Source organism: Heterodontus francisci, chromosome 11 (genome assembly GCF_036365525.1).
Source record: "Heterodontus francisci isolate sHetFra1 chromosome 11, sHetFra1.hap1, whole genome shotgun sequence".
NCBI lineage: Eukaryota > Metazoa > Chordata > Chondrichthyes > Heterodontiformes > Heterodontidae > Heterodontus > Heterodontus francisci.
The window spans coordinates 54,901,592-54,923,745 of record NC_090381.1 but is presented as its reverse complement, the minus strand read 5'-3'; the positions used below and the strand labels follow the sequence as shown (position 1 = coordinate 54,923,745).

At 43.9% G+C, this 22,154-nt stretch overlaps 1 protein-coding gene across 8 annotated transcripts in view; it reads right to left on the bottom strand.

Moving 5' to 3' along the window:
- Window positions 1-22,154, bottom strand: part of schip1 (schwannomin interacting protein 1) — a 763,480-nt gene that overhangs the window by 72,806 nt on the left and 668,520 nt on the right. For all 8 annotated transcript variants that reach the window (XM_068042157.1, XM_068042156.1, XM_068042161.1 and 5 more), the window contains 3 exons: window positions 21,374-21,492; window positions 4,737-4,854; window positions 2,122-2,319 (listed from right to left, as the gene is read on the bottom strand). In XM_068042157.1, the coding sequence (XP_067898258.1) occupies window positions 2,122-2,319; window positions 4,737-4,854; window positions 21,374-21,492 (435 nt within the window). The remainder of the gene's footprint in view (window positions 1-2,121; window positions 2,320-4,736; window positions 4,855-21,373; window positions 21,493-22,154) is intronic.

Sequence of the window (22,154 nt, the reverse complement as noted above, 5' to 3'; positions counted from 1 at the left end):
TGCTGTTCCTACATCCACTCTAAGTGATGCTGCATACGGCTCTCCATGAGGTTGGCCACTCTCTCAATGGAAGAGCTCATGCACTCAAAACACTGAGACATTGTGGAGCACATGAGATGAATGGATTCCTCCATTCTCATCCCATGACTCCATAGAGCCTCAGTTAACTCCGACATGTGGACACACATCTCATGCTCATTTGCCAGGTGGAGTCACCTGTTTTGTGACTCCCGAGCCTCTGCATCTCCTCCCTGTCCTCCATTCTCCGAGGGGGACAGCCCACAGCTGACTCTGCTCCCCACCCCAAAGCCTCCAGCTCTAATGTGGTGCCACCTCTCCCTGTGCCACCTGTATGAGGACCCACGGAGGTGTGAGTGTCTGTGCTGGTGAAGGGTGCACTAGAAAAATGTGATGGTGCAGGCTTCAATGTATCTTCCCCCTCTGACTCCTCGAGAACGTTTTGGCGTTGTGTGGACTACATCCCTCTGAAGCTGGTCCTGTGGGAGACATAAGAAAAGGTGGTGATGAGAGGTTGGGACAATCAACAGATACTTCTGCTGCTTAAAATAATCAGATGACAGCTTATGCATTGACATCTCGATGTATGGGGAGCGTTGTCATGCATTACCTGAACATGGGGATGTTAAGTTCTTTTCACCCTGGCTACGGTGGACTCCCTTTTCTCCGTCTCCAGCATCCCTGTGGCTTGACACTCTGACCACATCAAGGGCCAGCTCCTCAAAATGCGTCAGTGACGTGAACTGAGGAACCCCATCGTTAAGATGTTCCCTTTCGCTCTCCCTGGCATTCATCTCTCATTTGGCCTGCATGGCAAATTAAGATGCCCTTAAGACAATGCCTTTCTCACTCAACACTTGCTTCTTTTCATTTGCATAAGATGCTGCAGTCTGCACTCCAGCTGCCCGTCCAACAGTGCTAGGATTCTGACCCATGCTTCTGGATCATCAAGGCTTCTGAGCACACCCCTCTCCCATGGTCAGAAGACCATGATGCGCCCGCAGGATGCCCCTCTCTTTCACATTCTGGTGATTGCTGACCAGGAGGCATGCCATCTGGGTCTTTCTATGGACTCACCTTTCCAGACCTGAGAAGGTCATTGAAAATTTTCCAGCACTGCACCCAGTCCCTCCTCACCGCTCCTCTGCTGCTGACCTTGTGAGCCACCTCCAGCCAAGACTTCTTGGTGAGCTTTGCAGGCTTTCTGTTGCTGCTGGCAGGAAACAGGATGTTTCTCTGTTCAGTCACCGCCTCCAGCAGCACCTCCATTGAGGCGTCGGAAAAACAAGGGGCTGCCCTGACACAGAGGCCCTCCCTACCCACTGCTCAGCTGCTCCTCGTATCATGAGGAAGAACAGCAACCACAAATATGGCTGCTACTTGCCCTTTAAATCAGGCCCATTGCTGCCTGTGGCCCACCTCCTTCCACTAATTGGGTGGCAAACACAACTCTAAGCCAATTAACTACTTACCATATTAAAATTGCAACGTGTGTGCATTGCCGACATGGTGCAGGGGCAAGGTCCTGGAAATGATCATGACATCGGGGTCCCGACCCCGGAATTGAAATCCCGCCCAGTGTCAAATTGAGTTGGCTTCTGCCTTTGACTTTATATACAAACATTTGATGATAATCTTAGAAACCAACTGAAAGAAATGTTAATACAGAAAGAAAATCTCTAAGAAATATGCAAATTAAAAACACTTGTCACATCAAACATGATCTAATTCCTACAACTTTTCTGTGTCATTGTGCACCTCATTTATGTCAAAACATATTACTGTGATTGACAGGATGTGCAATGCCAGCAAACTCTTATGCTACATAAATACATTGAGATGGCAAAGACAAAACAACAATTCAGTTATTTATTTCAAACACATAAGCAAGATCAGTGTATTTAAAATTGTTTGAGAGAGACAGAAATGCTTCAAACTCATAATAGTTAGACTAATTGATAAAGCTGCAGTAAGATACTGGGTGGAAAACATTCTTTGTATTGCAGACAACCTTAATTTGTGCATAAAATCAAGGTCAGTTACTGTTAAGACCAAAAGTTTTCTGGATTATCGTATTTGTACAGTATATGGAAGTATGCTCACCAGATCAGCCACTGGGGATTTCTTTCTGTTCTGTTTTTCTACTTCAACTTGCATTTTAGCCATTGGTTTTGCCATAGCAAGAGCCATCTTAGCTTCAGCTTGCAATTTCTTCTGTCTTGTAAGAAAATCCATATCATCAAGTGATTCAGACTCTTCTTCGGTGGTGTCTCTGTCAGAGTACGATGAGCTCTGTTTGCTCTAGGGAGAGAGATTAGCTATTGTGATGCATTTCTAAATGGAAAGGAGCTGAAACCATCAAAGGTATCCCAGCGAACAGAATCCGTCGTAAATATAATGAAATATGGTTTCTGTTAATCATTCATAATTATATTTTATGAAGATTATTAAACTAATAGTGGTCATCATCCCTTTTCCTTTTCATTTACAAAACTTAAATCTACTTTTGCTTGAAATAACCAGACAATGAGCCTGTCTAATGCTTCTCACCAATTACACTTTTCAGCTTTTGCAGCTTCTGTTGCCTTTGATATGATTATATGAACTTCATCGATACGCATCCAGCCACTGTTTGATTTAATTAATTAGAACTGGGTCAATTATTAACCCCCAATGGGCAATTTGCTCTAGACCTCTGCAAGCAAACTATTTCTACATGAATCCAGGTTTTACAACATTTGTTATGGCTTCAAAATAGGGACACAAAAAACGCAGGCAGATAATCCACTAAAATTATAATGAACTATTTTCATATTTAATAGTGCGCATTTCTATAAAACCTTTAACATAGAAAACATTCAAGGTGTTTCACAGATTAGAGAAACAGGCACCACGCTTTTGAGAGAGAGCTAAGTTAATGGAAGGCATGGTTAAAAAAAAGTGAGAAGACGACAACTTTAAAAGGCAGACAGAGGGGATAATAAGATGGCGTTTAGAGAAGGACTTCTAGAAAATGCGGAAGGTTCGTTCGTTTTAGGTGGAGCAGAGGGAGGGGTGGATGCATCACAAACCAGATTCAGATGATTGAAGGGAACACAAGTCTGGAGGAGATTGGAGAGAAAGGATAGGGTGAGGTTGTGGATGAATCTGAAGACGTGGATAAGGATTTTAAATTCAATGTGCTTGGGTTCAGGGAACCAGTTTAAGTCAGCAAGGATGGGTGATAGCTCAGTAGGGCAGGACAGAGGCTGTACAGTTTTCGATGAGTTGGAGTTTGTGAAGCGTGGAGGTTGGGATGTCATTGAGAAGAGCAATTGGGCACTGTTCATCTCTCCATTGTCAAGCAGCACAGGTGATGAAAGAATTTTGCCAGCAACAAGGGTGAGGCAGAAGTGGATAGTTAATGCTGAGGAGTGAAAGTATGAGGTCTTGGTGAGTAATAGGATACGAAGTTCAAAGCTTAGCTCTGGACCTGAAGGGGTGAGTGGGGCACGTGACAGTGGCTAGAGAGCAAAGTTACAGACAGCAACTGAACACAATGGTTTCAGTATTCCCAATATTTAATTGGAGTAATAGCAGACAGCATGGATACAGTCATGGAATAGAGGGGCGTTGTGCAGAGATAGAGTTACATGTTGTCAGAATACATAAAGAAGCCAACTTGTGGAGCTGGACCACAAAAGGAAAGGCAATAGGGGAGGATAGAGTGATCAAACGCCGTGATCACCCTGGTGAGGCTGAGGAGAACGAGGGATCACATAATCCACTGTCTCACTGCACATTGTTAGTGATATTGACAAGGATAGGCTCAGTCTAGTGTGAAAGTCACAAGTCAGATTGCAGAGACTCAAACAGCGAATTGTGGGAGAGGTGTCCCAGAGCTGGGAAGTGATGGCGAATTCAAGCATCTTACAAAGGATTGAGAAGTTAGAGATGGAATGGTAGTTAGAAAGTCAAGAGTATGCTTTTTGAGTAGGAGGAGGAGGAGGAGATGGTAGTTTTGAAAAGGAAAGGGGCGTTTCTAAGCCAAGGGTGCCGTTATCATGATAACATGATCAGTAACATGAGGATCAGAAACTAACAGGAAGTTTTTTGAACTTGTATAGAACACTGGTTTGGCCTCAACTGGAGTATTGTGTCCATTCTAGATGCCACACTTTAGGAAAGATGTGAAGGCATTAGAGACAGCGCAGAAAAGATTCACAAGAATCATTCCAGAGATGAGGAACTTCAGTTACATTGATAGATTGGAGAAGTTGGGACTGTTTTCCTTGGAGAAGGTTGAGAGGAGATTTGATAGAGATATTCAAAATCATGAAGGGTCTGTACAGAGTAGATAGGGAAAAACTTCCTATTGGTGAAAGGATCGAGCACAAGAGGACACAGATTTAAGGTAATTGGCAAAAGCAGCAATGGCGACGAGAAAAACTTTTTCACGCAGTGACTGGTTAGGATCTGGAATACACTGCCAGACAGTGTGGTGGAGGCAGGTTCAATCGAGGCATTCAAGAGGGAATTGGATTATTATCTGAAAAGGAAGGATGTGTAGGACTATGGGGAGAAGGTGGGAAAGTGGCACTAGGTGAATTGCTCTTTTGGACAGCCAGCGCAGACATGGTGGGCCAAATGGCCTCCTTCTGTGCTGTAACAATGTTGTGATTCCGCAACAGAATCCATTTACATAATTATGAAAACTCCAGTAGTAATGATACACTTACCATTGGAGACAAAGGGGTGTCCAGGCTAGTTTCAGTCTTGCTATCATCTGCATCACTGTCCTTGTCACTTCCACTGTCATTAACAAAACAGATCTGCAGATTCATTCCACTTTGAAGACTGCAACACAAGAGTGTTGGGCATTTTAGAAAATAATCAATCAACAAGCAAGAGGCAAGATTCTGCTAACTACTACTCAAGTATGAGTGCTTCAAAAGAATAAATGTATAATTTCACGAGCAAAAGCAGTTGGCAGAACTCTTCCCACCAACTTTACAATGTTGTTAATATACAGCAACTAGAAGTTTTCTCTTTAATTAGTAAAGAAAAAATGAATTAAGGACACTGGGGTTGAAATACAACTTCGACAGGGAAGCAAAACAAGCAGTTGTGGATCACCTGCCCGTTATATACCTTGCCTGATTATAAAAACTGGGCAGTGAAAACTGGGCAGGATGTAGAATGGACGGTCAATTCACTGCTGCATGTTTCATCCCCTTGATAAAGTTGAATGTTGCCTCTGTTGTTTCCTTAGATTTAACTCATACTTAACAAAAAGAGGAAACGTTCAGCCAGCATCAGAATGAAAATGCAAACATCAGTCAATTTATACTGCAATGCATCCTTACTTACAATGTGTTTGTCTAACAAGATGGCAGGTTCACACTGATCTGCTAACAGTTGATCACTGATCAATGCCACATCATTAGATGGCAATAATGCAGCAAAATGACAAATAGGGCAATTATTAGATCTACCTATAAAAAAGGTTACTGTCCCTTTTAATCAATACTTTTCCAGGGTTCAAAAGCCTGCCAGAAAATCAGTAGCAATATGGAGTGCAAACCTCCTTATGACTGGTTTTGTCAAGAATGCAATTGCTGCCCAACACAGGGAGATCAGATACTGGGAAGTATTTTTCATTATCTATTTAGGATACTTTTAATTTACTATCTTCCATGTTTAAATGTCCCTGGCAAGGTGAGTTGGGTTTAAAAATTTTTTTTTGCTTTATCTTAAATCTTTGGAAGAGAAGGATCTTATTATTTAAATACTTCCAATGGAGGAAATTTCATTATTCAAGAAAGTCAGAACTGAGTTGAGATGTGGATGACAATTTTCCTCTGACAGATATCATTTTATGGATGTTTGCCGTATTTTTAAAAAGGGAGGCAGTTATAGAGAATACTTTAGCAGCTAAGGCAAGATGCAGAAGTTCATCTTTAACATTCTAATTATTTTTAAGGCTTTGAAGTGAAAAATGCTCCTTTTTAGTTACTTTTAGCAGTCGGAACCATTATTTCTGTGAGTTGACAGTGACACACACATCCAAAATGGAAAATTAAATAGAAAGCTGGAGACTAACACAGAGACAGTTACAGCACAGAGAAGCCTCCTTTTTCTTTTGCCTGTGAACAACACAGGAAGTTAATTAGTATAGATAAAAATCACTCAGCTTCTGAAGTTTTGAAGGAAGTATATGGTATTTATATCAGTATATCTTGGTCCTCTCAGTAAAAATCATCCTGTGGATGCAATTTCAATGTGTTTGTATAATTGGCATTTCCTAAGCTTAAATAGAAGGATGCAAATTGTGGCAATTGCTGTAGACTTGAGCATATTTTTCATTGCAGGTAACATTACATTTGATGGATATCAGAAGAATGTCACAACTGGAATTCTTAAACAGTATTTTCCCCACTGCATTTGCTTAGATACTGAAAGTGCTAATGTATCAAATACTCATCGCAGCCCACTAATCTGGCCCCATTATTAAATGACAGCATCTAATTTATTGGAATTTTTCAAACCATTTTCTGCTTTCATTTTATTTAATGCTTTGTGAGCCATGCTGCCACACATTAGCAGCCCTTTCGAACATATTAGTTTTGTGACCAAGATGTCAGGCTGGATTTTTAGCTCCCCTTCCCTCCGGCGGGTGGGAACAGAGGCGGGCAGGTATGGAATTTCATGCCACCAGCCTGTGTGCTGGTTCCCCAGCTCAATCCCACCCCCTGGCCAGTTTCCTGGAGGCGGGATGAGGGAGGGGGTCAGCAGAGCTATCCACCTGCAAGCGGCGGGTGACAATTGAGCCTATTAATGCCACTTAAGGCCAACTGTTGGAGGCCAACTGTAATTTTGCAGTTGGCCTCTAGGCCCCCCCACCCCCTCCTACACCACAGTGGTGGCCTGGCTGCAAAGGCCTTTTTTTATTTGATGTAAAGAAGTTGGAGAGAGGGTGACTCCATTTTGGGGTGCCGTCTCCCTCACTTACCTGTAAGGGCATCTGCTGCTGCTTCCAAGCTGGAGGGCCTCCCATTGGACCTCCAGCTTCAAAATTCCACTTGCTGTCCTTAACTGGACAGCAAGCCCACCCTCTGGCCATTACTTGGCCAATTCGGGGAAAATTACAGGTGAGTGACTATTTCCCACACAACCTCTGACAAAGGGTGGCCAATCTGTAAAGTCAGTTTTATGCCAAGGCAGCAAGTTGACAACATATCTCAGAGGGCTAGTGGCCCCGATATTTCCAGGGAGGGGTTGTTGGGGAAGTGTAATGGGTGAAAACCCAGAAGTACAGGTTTCCTGCAGGCTCTTTTAGGGTAGGGAAAAAAGAGTGTGGGTATGTGGCTAGAGAGATCGTAGGGGACCTGCAGACAGATTGCGGGGGTCTGCTTTCCCGATGGCTGGGGTCGGGTGGGGAGATCCTGACTGCAGAGTTCTGATCACGTGAGGCGGGAAGCAGGTTTGTTTAGGCAGCTGTGGGTGGATCACTCTTGCTCCACCTGGCCCCCCAACAGTGCTGTAAAGGCATTCACTTGTTGGATTTGGCCTTTCTCACCTCCCTTCAGCTGCAGGATTTCCCAAACCCTGGGAAACCCTGCCTGTAGGCATTCAATATACAAAACAGCTAAGATTTGGGCCACGTGACCTTATTAAAATATTTAAATTAGGGATCCATCTCCAGAGAGCAGATAAATTGCCCTCACCCACAACTTGCCTCCATTAAAACTAGAAGTCGCCATGTTGGAGGCACATTCCTCATTTTTAACCCCCCCTCCCCCCCCCACCGACACCCCGCCGCCGTCCCTAGGGGTTTACAATTCCCCCCATTGAGTTTTGGAGCAATGTACTCAGTTGGCTGGACCAAGTGGTAGAGTATGATTATTTCCAATTTCTCAAATCAAGCTGTTATTAATTGCATCTGAAGTTACTTTGTTGGGATGAAACAGTTGGGAAAACAACACATCCTTTTAATTTGAATTTTATACTCAGTTATATGATATGGTTTTGGTTCTCTCAAAAGTGTGTGAGAGCTGGAAAAGAAAGGCTTGTGGGCTATACCTACATGTTTCTTAGCCTAGGTTAAAAAAAAATTGGATTCTGAACCCTTAATGCATTTTAGCTAACTCTTCAAGCAATAAAACTTGCATTTCTCAGACTTCCCTTGAACTTTGAGGAAGTTGAACAATGCAGAGTTGGGAATCACCGGTTGTGTCGTGACATATGTCATGACAAAGTTCTTTCTACAGGGTTATAGTTTTAAATACTGGGAGTGGACAGAAACTTGTAAATCCATAAACTCAAGCCTCACTGAAACAAAAACAAATCTTGATTCCATTCCCTGAAAACACCAACAATGTTCAGACCAAGGAAATATTCTGACAGAGAGCAGTGTGGATATGATAGCTGATAACAGCAGCAGACAAGATACACCATAGGCAGACTGATGATGCAACCAGTTTTGTGCTGTGGGGGAAAGGTCCCAGAGATTGCCTAATTCATTTTCTCTATAAAATTGCATGACTTACAAAGCAGAATAGCAAGAAAGCGGAAAGCAAGAAGACAGACAGAAAAATAATTAAAGAAGCATATTATTTCCTTAGGATGTCCTAAAGCACTTCACAAACAGTGGCTGGCATTTGAAGTGCAATCACTGATAACATGTAGGCAAGTGCAGAAGTCAGTTCCGTGCACAAGGTTCCACAAACAGCAAATTAATGCATGACCAGATAACCGATTTTACGGCTGGGTTGGCTGAATAATCAATGTTGGCCAGCACGCCAGGTGACTCCATGCTGTTTTTCGAATAGGGACAGGGATTTCTTTTGCTTAATGGACATCTGAAGGGGCATATGGAGCCTGGGTTTAACATCTCATTTGAAAGATGGCACCATCAATGTTGCATTGAGGTGTCAGCAGAGATTGTGTACTCATGTCTATGGGCAGTGGGGGGGGGGCTTGTATTTACAACCTTTTGATATATTAAGTCCACAATTCCAATACTTTAAATAAATAAAATCCATATCAAAATAAGGATTCTAGAATACACATTAACCTTTTAGTTCCATAACAATTTGCTAAGTTAGAAATGGGGAATATTGACCAATAACATTGTTTCTGCCCTCACAAAGTGACTCTTTGCTGCAGTTACTAACATGAGTTAAAATGTCCACCACTGTTATTGTAACCAAGCAGTGACATACTCATTGTGGATCACACCAAATTTACAGCATCATTCACCACTCACAAAACAAACAGGATGGTCTGGAATGATGAAAAGGTCACATGATGATATATTGTGATTATTTGTAGCTTCTGCTTTAATTAACAAATCTCATATTGAACACCCAATGTGCTTTCATTATTACTATTACTCAGAAAATGCAGACTGGGAACACTGGCCGATTTTACTAAAATTTGACACATAATTCCAACCTGGTTATATATGACGTAAATCAAGAATAATGAATAATTGTACACTTTTGGTATAAATGGCGTTACTATTGTCATCTCTACTGTTGATTTGCAGCCTGGTTATCATAATCCTAGAAAATTTCTAGAGTTCAACTTGAAATCACGGTGTTTGTACATTGAACAGACGTTTGACATTTTCCAATAGGATAAGAGTTAATAGCCGACAGTCTATGAAGTAGATTTGAAATGCTTATGTGGATTAATCTTTTATGTGCAAATATAGAAATGCAAAGAAGAATTATGTACTAAAAATGATTCTCTTAAGACAGATAAGCTGCAGCATTCTGTGTACTCAACTTCTATAATATCTGCCCTAAATATCTGCAAATGCCTGGATCATTTTGTAACTGATTTTATATTCTGCTAACACAAAATGGCCATGATTTTGCAGGCTGGCGACCACACTGCCTTGCTCAGTTCTGGGAGTCCTGACTGGATTTTGTGTATAAAGCAATTAACTGCCTGGCATCGAGACTCCTGTCCATTTAAGGGAAAGATCCCACCTCCAAAAGCTGTCAGCCAATCGGAGGCCCAGCAGCTTGTCAGTCCCAGTTGCGCCACCAGGAGCGGTGGTCACAGCTGGGACTGCACCCAGCTGAGCAGCATCATGGATGCTGCCCCGGAACCCAGATAAGTATGGTCGGGGTTGTCAAGGCAAGTCAGGCAGGCCCCTGTGAAGGGGTTGGGGTGGGGGAATATGTGGTTGGTGAGGATGGGCGGGTTGGGGTTTCCACTGTGGAGGCCCTTGCCACTGGAGGAGGGAGAGCCCTCCGTGGGCCACACAGTGCCTGATCAGGACAACCTCCACCCCCCCCCCCCCACAACCCCCAAGGAAGCCACCTGGGTAAAATACCAGCAGCAGCGGGAAGAGGCCATAAGTGGCCCTTAATTGCCCTGAAAAGCTCCTGTAGTCCTGGGGCTGAGATGATTGGCGTCCAATGACCAAACTGTCTTCCTTTGTGCTCGGTATGACTCCAACCAGTGGAGAGCTCCACCCCACACCGCACCCCCCTCCAATTCCCTATGACTTTAATTTTACTGTGGCTGTTTGATGCACGCTCAGTCAAATCATGCCTTGATGTCAAGGGGAGTCACTCTCATCTCACTCTGGAATTCAGCTCTTTCATCCATGTTTGGATCAAGGCTGTAATGAGGTTCGGAGCTGAATGACCCTAGCAGAACCCAAACTGAGCATTTGTGAGGAGGTTATTGCTGAGCAAGTGTTACCTGAAGCACTGTCAATGACACCTTCTTTCACTTTGCTGATGATTGAGAGTAGACTGATGGGATGGTAATTGGCAGGATTGGATTTGTCCTACTTTTTGGGGACATGACAAACCTGGACAATTTTGGCACATTGCCAATTAGATGTCAGTGTTATTGCTGTAATGGAACAGCTTGGCCAGGGGCACAGCTCATTCTGAAGTACAATACTTCAGCACTACAGCTGGGATGTTACCAGGACCTATAACCTTTGTTGTATTCAGTGTACTCAGCTGTTCTTTGATACCACATGGAATGAATCACATTGGCTGAAGACTGGCATCTGTGATGCTGGGGACCTTGAGGAGGCTGAGATGGATCATCCACTTGGCACTTCTGGCTGGAGATGGCTGCAAATGCTTCAGCCTTGTCTTTTGCACTGAAGTCTAGGCTCCCTTATCATTGAGGATGGGGATGTTTGTGGAGCCTCTCCTCCTGTTATTTAATTGTTCCCCACCATTCATGGCTAGATATGGCAGGACTGCAGAGCTCTGATCTGCTGGTTGTGGGGTTGCTTAGTGCTGTCTATAGCATGCTGCTTCTGCTGTTCACCTTTTTTTTTTAAGCAGTCCTGTGTTGTAGTTTCACCAGGTTGGTACCTCATTTTTAGGTACACCTGGTGCTGCTCCTGGCATGCTCCTGGAATCGAGGATGACTTCCTTCCATTCCATTTCGATGGGTTCTAAGATGGATGATAAGTCCAATGTTTGATCTGCAGACTCTGCCACCTGAGGGGCAGGTGGTGCTTGAAGGCTCAGGTAGATGAGTAGTTTGGAGGTTTGTACACTACCTCCAACACCTCGAATTCACCTCCATATGTTCCCGACGAAGTCCCTCGAGGTGTACGATGCCTTACCAAATGAGCTTTCTCCATCTTGGATGGTCACGAGCCAGAGACTCCCACGAGTTGACGGGGATGTTGATCTCTTCAGGGATGCTTTGAGGATATCTCTGAAGTGTTTCTACTGTCCTCCTGGGAGTCTCCTGCTATGAACAAGTTCTGAGTAGAACAGCTGCTTCAGGAGTCTGGTGTCAGGCATGCGAACGACATGTCCCGCCCAGCGGAGCTGGTTTTGAGTTCTTGGTGCCCTGATGCTGGGCAGGTTGGTTTAGGAGAGGACACTGCTGTTGGACCGCCTTTCTTGCCACCTGATTTGAAGGATGTTGCGGTGGCATCTCTGGTGGTACTTCTTCAGAACTTTGAGGTGCCTGCTGTAGATTGTCCAAGTCTCTGAAGCATATAGGAACGCAGGGATCACTGCTGCCCGATAAAACATGGTCTTAGTCTAGGGTTTGCGATTGAAGGCTGAGCTGGCGCATTGGAGGCGATGAGGAACCTCGTTGTCTATGTCTGCCTTTGCGAGAGGATATTCGCAAGATATGGAAAATGGTCCAAATTATCCAGGATCTTGCCATTGATCTTGATTGACGGGAGGAGATGTTGTGCTGTGGGAAAAATGTTTAGTAAAAGACCCATTTTCTCACATGCTTCAGAGAAGTCGTCGACAATGATCTGGAGCTCAGTTTCAGAATGAGCATACACGTAAGTGTCGTCTGCATATTGAAACTCAACGACTGAGGTTGGAGTGATTTTGGTTTTGGATTGAAGGCAGTGTAGGTTGAACAGTTCCCCACCTGTTCTGTAGATTATCTCCACGCCTGCGGGAAGCTTGCTGGAGGTGAGGTGTAGCATTGCAGTGAGGAAAATGGAGGAGAGTTGGTGCAATGATACAGCCTTGCTTGACCCCAGTCTTGACTGAGATAGGGTCTATGGTGGTTCTGTTTGAGGATCATGGCTTGCAGGTCATTGTGGAGTAGACACGGAATGGTGACAAACTTCTGAGGGAAGCCAAATTTTAGCAGGATGCTCCATAAGCCTTTGTGGTTGACAGAGGTCAAAAAAGACCAGGTACAGCAGTTGGCGTTTTTCTTGCTTCTACCGCCCAGTGAAGACCATGTGTCTGGTGCCTCCCGATGGGTGAAACCCGACTGTGACTCCAGGAGCTCTTCAGCCACTGGGAGGAGGTGATTGAGAAGGATCCTTACAATGATCTTCCCTGTGGCAGACAGCAGGGAGATTCCTCTGCAGCTGCCACAATCAGTCTTATCTCCCTTCTTGAATGCAGTGACAATCACAGTGCCCCTGAAGTCCCCCAGCAAGCACTCCTGATCCCAGCTGAGAGATATGAGGTTGTGCAGTTGTGCCAGAAGCGTATCTCTGCCATGTTTCAGGATTTCTGCAGGGATTCCACCTGCCCCAGAGGCCTTGTTTTTCTTCAGCTGTTGAATGGCTTTTTCGACCTTGGTCCAGACTGGGCTAGCACCAAGACTGAGCAGGCCAGGGTGTTGAGGGATAGAGTTGAGGACATTCGAGTTGAAGACAGAGTCTCGGTCGAGGAGTTCTTTGAAACGTTCCCACCAGTAATCACTGACTGCCTCCCTGTCCTTGATGAGTTACCAGGGCTATTCCCTCCCAACTGTATAACACTGGTGGGGATGTCCTACTGGTGGGACAGGACATATCCAGGGATGGTGATGGAAGAGTCTGGGACATTGGCTGAAAGGTATGATTCTATGAGTATGGCTATGTCAGGCGTTTCTTAACTATTCTGTGACATAGCTCTCCCAATTTTGGCACAGGTCGCCACAGGTTGGTGAGGAAACCTTTGCAGGGCCGAGTGGGCAGGATATGCCTTTATTGTGTCTGATGCCTAGCTTGATGCCGGGTGGTCCATCCTGTTTTATTCTTATTTGACTTTTCCATAGCGGTTTCATACAATTGAGTAGCTTGCTACGCCATTTCAGAGAGCAGTTAAGAGTCAACCTCATTACTGTGAGCCTGGTGCCACATGTAGGCCAGACCAGCTCATTTCAAAAGGACTGTAAGGGCTTACTTTAGTCATTAATATGGTATTCCTACCGCAGGGCCAAGCAGTAATACACACTCTAAATGGGGCACATGGTTTTCATGAAAATGTTAACAATGGCCCGGATTTTGCAGTCAGCAGCAAAGTGACGCTGCTCTGCACGGACCTCGAAGAAAGCTGTCCACAAAGATCTAGTGGTCTCTATAGCATGGATTTCACCTTTCCCAATGTTAATTTAATTCTGGTGCCAATTGCAGGGGATTACCGGTATTAGCAACAGTAATGTCATCAAGCAGGCTAAGCAGCAAATCACACTGAACATGTTCTATCATTCACACTCTAACTTTACAGAAAGCAAAATAAAGATTGAGACATACACATGGAATCAAAGTGGAAGCTGTAATATCATAAACAAAGTTGAACAAAAATAAACATTTTAAAGATCTACAGAAATGTTATCATGGACTGCAGAAATCTGACATTCCACAAACAGAAAATTAGTTTTTTTCAGGGACAGAGCGGTTACTTAGCAGTGATTATGACTTGGTATGCCATTAAACAATCAGTTATACCTCATTCAACAAGGCTCAACTTGTTCCAAGCATTTTTGCAGCAAGAATAGAGTGTGAAAAGTAGAAGTTCATGTCAATTCAGTGATTTCTAATTGATTTCCATCTATGAGGGCTTCAACAGTGCAGAGGAGCAGGGAATCGCAGACAGCAACTTTTGGGTTTCCACATTTAACTGCAAATGTGCAGATGCAAGACATTGCTGTTGGTTTCACAGAATGACAGCTAACGCTAACAGTTTTGTGGTCATTACAACAGCAAAGTCTGGGCAGATGTGTTGCTTTGTCTATGTTGAAGCGAAGTGGTGGGATGAGCTACAATAGAAACTTAGAATAATACAGCACAGAATGAAGCCATTTGGCCCATTAAGTCATTTATATATAACAAGAAAAGCAACAGTCCCAGTACTGATCACTGGGGGAACTCCACTGCATACCTCTCTCCAGTCAGAAAAACATGGTTCACCATTACTTTGTCTTCTATTGCTTAGCCAATTATGCACCCAAGTCACCACCATCCCTTTAATACAAATGTACTTCTATGTCCAAATGAGTCTGCTATGAAGTACTTAATCAAATTACTTTTGAAAGTCCATATTTACATCTCCTGAACGACTTTCATCAACCTTCTGTTACTTCATAATGGTAGGAGGTATGTTCAGGACTGTGAGAACTTAGCACACGAAGGATCAATCTCAGCTTTACCGCCATGAGGATGTGTCAAGTCAAGCAAATACTTAGTGCTTCTCCATAAAGGAGAAAAAATAGAGGGAATACAACCAAGGCTGCTCTTGTGCCGTTTTACTCAGCCAAGAAAGTATAGGTCGACTCAGCAAAGATGAGGGAAAAATACCACTTTATAAACAAAGAATCTTATGTAGTTTTTAAATTGTACTGAACTAAAAAGATAAGCGAAGACCTAAACTCAGACGTGAAAATTGAAGTAAATGGACAAGTCCTGGAACATGTAAAAAGGTTTACATACTTTGGGCAGGTTATCACAGGGAGATCTGATTGTGAGATCTGAAGGAGGACTGAGATAGCCAAGACCAGCTCTGTCACAATGAAGGACTGGTTAACATCAAAGAAACTGATCCTGAAGCTTAGGAAAAGAATGCTGAGGTGCTACATTTTGTCATCTATGTTATATACCTCAGAGACATGGACAACAAACAAAGACTACTGATAAGCTGAATGCATTCGAGATGTGGACATATCAGAGGATGTTCTGCATATCCTACACAGACAGAAAGACTAATGAGGAAGTTCTGGAAATGGCTGGAGAAAAAAAGAAATTAGTGCATAACAAAGAGAGATACAATACTTTGGTCGCATCATTAGAGCAGAAGGTAGACAGAGACAATTATTGGAAGAAAACATTGATGGAAAACGTAGGAGAGGGAAGCAGAGAAGAAAATGGATGACAGATGTAATGGACTGGATGCAGCTGACCTTAGCAGAATGTGTAAGGACAGCACAGGGACAGAGAGAGGTAGAGATCCATAGCAGTCAATGTTCTGCAAAGAAGATAACACCAACAAACAAACTAAAAATGCACTCCTCAAAAATATCCCTTTTTCACTGCTTGTGATGCCATCATGAAGTTTTGGGTTAATAATATTTTGCCTGAAAACATGACAGTGAGTGCTTATTATTTGACGTTGATACTGTCAGGCCCTGGCTGAGTCAGCAGCTTGGTTGCCAGCTGCTCGCACATTTTTCAGTTGGCGCTAAAAATTCTCATCCAGATGCAATTGACTCCTGGACTCTCAGTAACTTTGAAATCTCCATGAAAGACCTGGCATACTTTTGCCTTGAATATTAGCTTCCCTCTTCAAACTGCGTTGCTGGAGTCGGGTGCTTCCAGGAAAAAATTTAATCCTTTTAGACTGTTCCTAGAAACTACTTAATCTAAAATAAAAAATGGACATTACAATTTGACACTATCTGCATTGAGCAACACATTTTTGGTGATCAAATTGAACAGCTCGGCATAAAAACACTGGTTTTACTAGCCAAAACCTTGAATCATAAGCTGCAGGTCAGTTGTTTTTTTCAGAAAAAAGAATTCAAGAGCCCTTATTGTGTCTACTGTAGGTCTATTAGTTTCTCAGAAAGCTGGTGATGTCAGGTAAGGATTATGAAACAGGTTTTAATGTTTATTAGTTCCAGATGCTGACTGATGGTAGAATTAAAAGAAAAATGTAAAACCCTATGTCACTGCAGCTCTAAAATTGTTGCAGTTACAATGCCACTTGGAGGGTATGAAAGATGAACACGATAAATAACTTCTCCACTGTTGGCCTAGTAACAAGTATCATTATATGTAAAGTGATGGTGCTTTCATCAAAGAACTTTGAGACTGAGTCACCATACAACCAGGCTGTCTTTTTTTGCATCATTAGACTCAAGTTGATGATTTGGCCATAGAGAGAAAATCCAAATACACAGTTCAGACTGAATTGGCAACGTGGCTATTGAATGTAAATGTGACTCACAGTTCTATGTACAAAAAGTGACAAGAGGCCTGAATTGAGGGGGGAAAAAATGAAATGGTTATTTATTAGAAAGACTGAATGGAAACATGGGCCAGGTTTTTACAGGCACGGGGATGAGTCCTGGCATCACAACCAAATGTGGGTCCTGTGCCCACATGGGCAGACAGCAGGATCATGGGGACAATTTTACTGGCGGCGGCCAATTAAGGATGGCGGCCTGCTTCTGAGCTGCCGGCCCAATCAAAGACATCCCCGAAGTGCTGCTAAGAGACTTATTTATGTGCCGGGGTCAAGCAGGCAGACAGGCCCTGGTGATCGGAGGTGTGAACTCTCTGGGGGCAGCCATTGCCGCCTGGGGCCCCTCCTTGGGCCATGAAGCCTCCGGAAAGGAAAGCCCCCCCTCCACACCCACCACACCCGGGAAGCTGCTGGGAGGCCATCTCAAAGCAGCTAGCAGACTCCCTACACCTCTGCCTCTGTCGTTCCCGCTGCTGAGAATATCCCCTGGCGTTGGTAACATGTTGGGCTTCCCTCTTGAGGCCTTTTGCCGCTATTTTACTACTGCTCCTGCCTCCCAGCCCGTTTCCAATGTGCTGGTAAAACTCTGACCATGTGTTATGTGAGGAGAGATAAGCAGTGCCCACTGCTTTTTGAGAAAGCTGTGGAGGAAGGGTTGTTAAGGTAAAGATATGCATTTATGGTAATATTTGCCGATTAATACAATGGAGACGCCTATAACTCCTCACCTAATTAAGTGTTATTGGGATTTGAGCCATGAAATTGGAACAGGCTTTTTGGACATAACAGCCTTTCCCCATTATTAAAAATTCGCTATTAACATATTAGACTATTTAGTAAAACTTAGGTCACAGTTTCTGAATTCCTTGTAGTTTTTTTATATAAACCTTTCATTAAGTCACAGGAAGATGTAATATCTTACCTAACATGATAAGTAAAGTGGAAGCAACTATTATAATGGCTTCTCTTCCAACCTCTGTACTGTCACCTCAGGAGTCCCCAAAGGACCGATCTTTGACCTCTCCTCTTCTTCGTATAGATAGTGTCTCTTGCTAACATCAACTAAAGACATAAGATTGGCTTCCACATGTACACTGATGACAACTACCTCTCCTGACCTAAGATCCACTCTTGAATGAGTCACAATTGTTTCTAGCTAAACAATGGAAGTCTGAAGTCATTGATCCCTGCCATATACTCTGTACCTTTGCCACTGACTTCATCCCCTTCCCTGGCCATCATTTCAGGTAGAAGCAGACTGTCTGTAACCTCACTGTCCTATCTGACCGAAAGCTAAGCTTCTGATGTCATATCCTCGCAATCATACCTCTACTTCTGGATGCTGACCTTTAGCTCATCATAATCATGGAAGGCCAGAGGAGGCTGGGCTTGACCAGTTTTAGGAAAAGAATGAGTTATACAGATATCTGCAATCCAGAAACTTGGCTACTTGATTTCTTTCCCATGGTCCATCCTTCCCAATTTCTCCTCTTCACCTAAAAGTGCCAACTGTTCAGGGGTACTATTGTACTATTCCAAATATGTCATCAATCCTCCACCACTTGGTCCAAGTAACTAGTTTTTACGGGCAGAATCTTACCGGCCCCCAGGTGGCAGGAAGGGGCAGGGGGGAGCTGGTAAAATAGCGGGGATCAGTGTCGTTATGCCTCCCCGTCACTGTCCCGCTCCTGGGGAAGTTTCCCAGCAGTGGGCGGTGAGGCAGGTTGGCTGTCAGCTCCAAGGAGGCTGGTAGTCAATTTGCATAATTAAAGGCCCTATTACAGGCGATTTTATGGAGCTGTTGGCATTTTGCTGCTAGTAGGGCCGACCCCTGACTCTGTGGCAGCCCGGGGGATCACTGCAACCGGAGGCACCATGCCCCACGAAAGGAGACCATGGACAGGGAGGACAAAGTCCATGGCCCCATCAAATCCCCCCAGTGGAGTTTGTCTTGCAATTGGCAGGGCCTTCTCCCTCAGCCATCCCGAACTTTAATCAGTACTTACTTCTACGAGGTCTTTGACCTTTCTCAGCAGCACCCACCTCTCCTGGTGGTGCTGCTGAGGCTTCGCAGCTGCCGGCCCTCTGATTGGGCCGGCCGCATTAGAAGCCTGCTGACCTACAGGCAGCCAGTTTGGAAGTTGCCTCCGGTAAAATCACTAAGCCAGTCCCGCTGCCGACAAGTGTGGGCTCGGGACACACTTTTTGGCCTGACATTGGGTCCCGAAGCTTACAGTAAAATTCAGCCCTAGGTCTGAGAATCGGAGTGTCTGCCTGTTATTTAAAAAATGAAGCCAGATACTGTTCTCAACAGCCAAACATCTTCATTTTTCAAGATATAGGGGGCAGGGCGGGAGTGGAAGTAGTTAATTCCCATGGCACATTGGGCTGCATTGACGAGGAAGCTTGGTCAGGAAATGAATGTTCCTCTAGCCAACACAGCACGAGAATGGATCAGGCCAAAAGAAGCGAAAAAAATCTAAGTTTCAACTTGTTAATTTCCTTGTGGAACCAGAAGTAGGTGTGCCCCTCCTGGCCCAAAAATGAAATCTTTGGCCTTCCCTCCTGAAGCATCATCCCCAGAATCAAAGGGACCCACATGGATCGGTCCAGTAGCTGATCCTTTGGGCCTGTGGCCTCTGGGCTGCATGAATTTGTACTGTCCCCCTGACCAAACTGCACGGGAGACCAGATAATGGCATTTAAATGAAGCCCAGGAAACAAAGAACAAAGGGGAAAAGTTTAGGGGGGATATGCGTGGAAAGTTCTTTACGCAGAGGGTGGTGGGCACCTGGAACGCATTGCCAGCGGAGGTGGTAGATGCGGGCACGATGGAGTCTTTTAAGATGTATCTAGACAGATACATGAATGGGCAGGAAGAAAAGAGATACAGAACCTTAGAAAATAGGCGACATGTTTAGAGAGAGGATCTGGATCGGCGCAGGCTTGGAGGGCCGAAGGGCCTGTTCCTGTGCTGTAATTATCTTTGTTCTTTGTTCTTTGTATTACCTCGACCAGGGCACAGCCATTTGATAGCAGTTAGAGGCTAAAGCTGAGGCAAGGATCACTTCACCTTACTCGTCTCTCTTGATTGTAATTATATTAATATGTGTTACAGCCAAGTGAGGAGGGGATCACAGTTCCTCACTTGCCCTTCCTCTTATTTGACTGCAACAAGATTTATTCCTTTAAAAACAGTGGTTGTGCTTACCACCTCCATGATTGTTTTACCTTGTACCTTTACTGTGGTTGTGAACGAACCAATCGCACAGCTTTTCTTGAGTTTAAACAAGAAAAAGGTAAGTTTATTACACTTAACACACACACACACACAGATAAATAGATTACAGAGGGAAAATAATGGTTGGATTAGAGTTCAGAATAAATACTTAAATACATAGTCTGTGTAGTGGATGATCTGGTAGTTTTCCAGCTGAAGCTGTATTTTTTTTTAAGAGATACAGCACTGAAACAGGCCCTTCGGCCCACCGAGTCTGTGCCGACCATCAACCACCCACTTATACTAATCCTACCCTAATTCCATATTCCTACCACATCCCCACCTGTTCCTATATTTCCCTACCACCTACCTATACTAGGGGCAATTTATAATGGCCAATTAACCTATCACCCTGCAAGTCTTTGGCATGTGGGAGGAAACCGGAGCACCCGGAGGAAACCCACGCAGACACGGGGAGAACTTGCAAACTCCACACAGGCAGTACCCAGATTTGAACCCGGGTCGCTGGAGCTGTGAGGCTACGGTGCTAACCACTGCGCCACTGTGTCGCCTTGGCTGGTCAAAGTGTACTTTGTGGTTGGCTCGCTTAACTCAGGGCTTTCTTGGAGGCAGAACTGTAGTTGGCTCTCGTCCCCTGGTCTCTGGCTGTATCAGTCTGTAGGCTTGGAGGGTCCACATTCAGACAGTTTTCAACTTGATGTTTTCTGGAGAGAGAGAAAGGGAAGCACGCAGCCTTCTGCTGCTACACACACCGAGTTACTGCTTGTCTCTTTTTCTAAGGGAAACAAAACCAGCTTCCCCTGAGATGGACAGACAGTCACACGGCTGCTCCACATTTTCTGGAACCTTCTAACAAAATTCAAGATTAGGAATTGGCTCCACAGGCCCCAGGATGCCAATTTGGACCTGCACTGAAAATTGCAAAGGGACTCCTACAAACAGTGTAAGACCCCAATGTGCATAGCCAGGTAGGTTCCTGCTGTGTTGGTTAGTGCAGTGACCACCCATTTAAAAGCTTGTCTGAAAACCATACTGGGTGGTCAAAAGGCCAGCATCTCAAAAAAAAACAACTGCCAACCATTCAATTTTCTACAGTAAATATGGCAGACAGCAGTTGAAAATCATCCCCATTGTTACCAAAATGCCAACACCGTACTACAAGTGTAATCTACCACTGTGCCATCCTTTGTAACTCAGGATTTATTAATGGAAGGGAGATGAATGGAGTTCACTGAAATTTGAGAGAATAAAATGATATTACATACTGAACTTCTAATCAACAGATGGCAGAAAACTAGATTGGTGAGTGAAATATTGATTCATTGCGCTCCAAAAATATCTCCAATAAATCAGCTACACTCCATATTAACAGTTAAAGTCCTCTGCAAGAAATTTACAGATGTAAAACTTCATTTCAAACACTTACCGTGAAGACAGGCTGGGTTTGCCACTCTTGCTACAGCTGGTATAAATTCCTGGACCATCATCGAAGAAACTCCCCAGTGCCAATTTCTGTCGGATTGATTCCCGCTCATTTTTTTGGGCCTGCAACAGAAAGATATTTCAGGTAAAATAACTGTCATGATGACGACCGGCATTAGGATTTTTGGGTTAATACCATCACAGAAAATTGCATCATATAAACTAGATACAACACTTTTATCTATTGACTAGAACATTTAAGGTACTAGTGGCAGATAATGGTTTAGTAACCTCATGGTTATTTTATTAACTTCCTGGTCGACTTCTTCTCTGCACGGACCAGGCACTTTACCTACAGTGCCCATAACAATGGTTAAACCCCCTTGATAATAACCCCAAGTCCACATTTCTGTTACCAGATTGTGAATACTAGCTGTAACTAGATTAGTTTTGGATTAGGCTATTGAGATAATGTCATTTTTATTCATCGTCACAGGTTAAGTACCTTGCACATCATCTTTTTCATTGGTGTACTATGCTGTAATATCTACTGACACACACAGCTGTCACACTACAATCTACCTTGCAGTTGGTCGCTCTATCAGTACAGTAATGGACTACAAGCAAAAGAGGAAATGCCATATTAGTTATCTGAACCAGTTACACAGATGTTCAACTGTGGCATTAAATGGCATATTAACTGTGACCATATTTCTGTACACCCTGTCCATCCACATTAACTAATAGCAGAGTAATGCTAATAGCAGTCTTGGAAAAGAATGCCA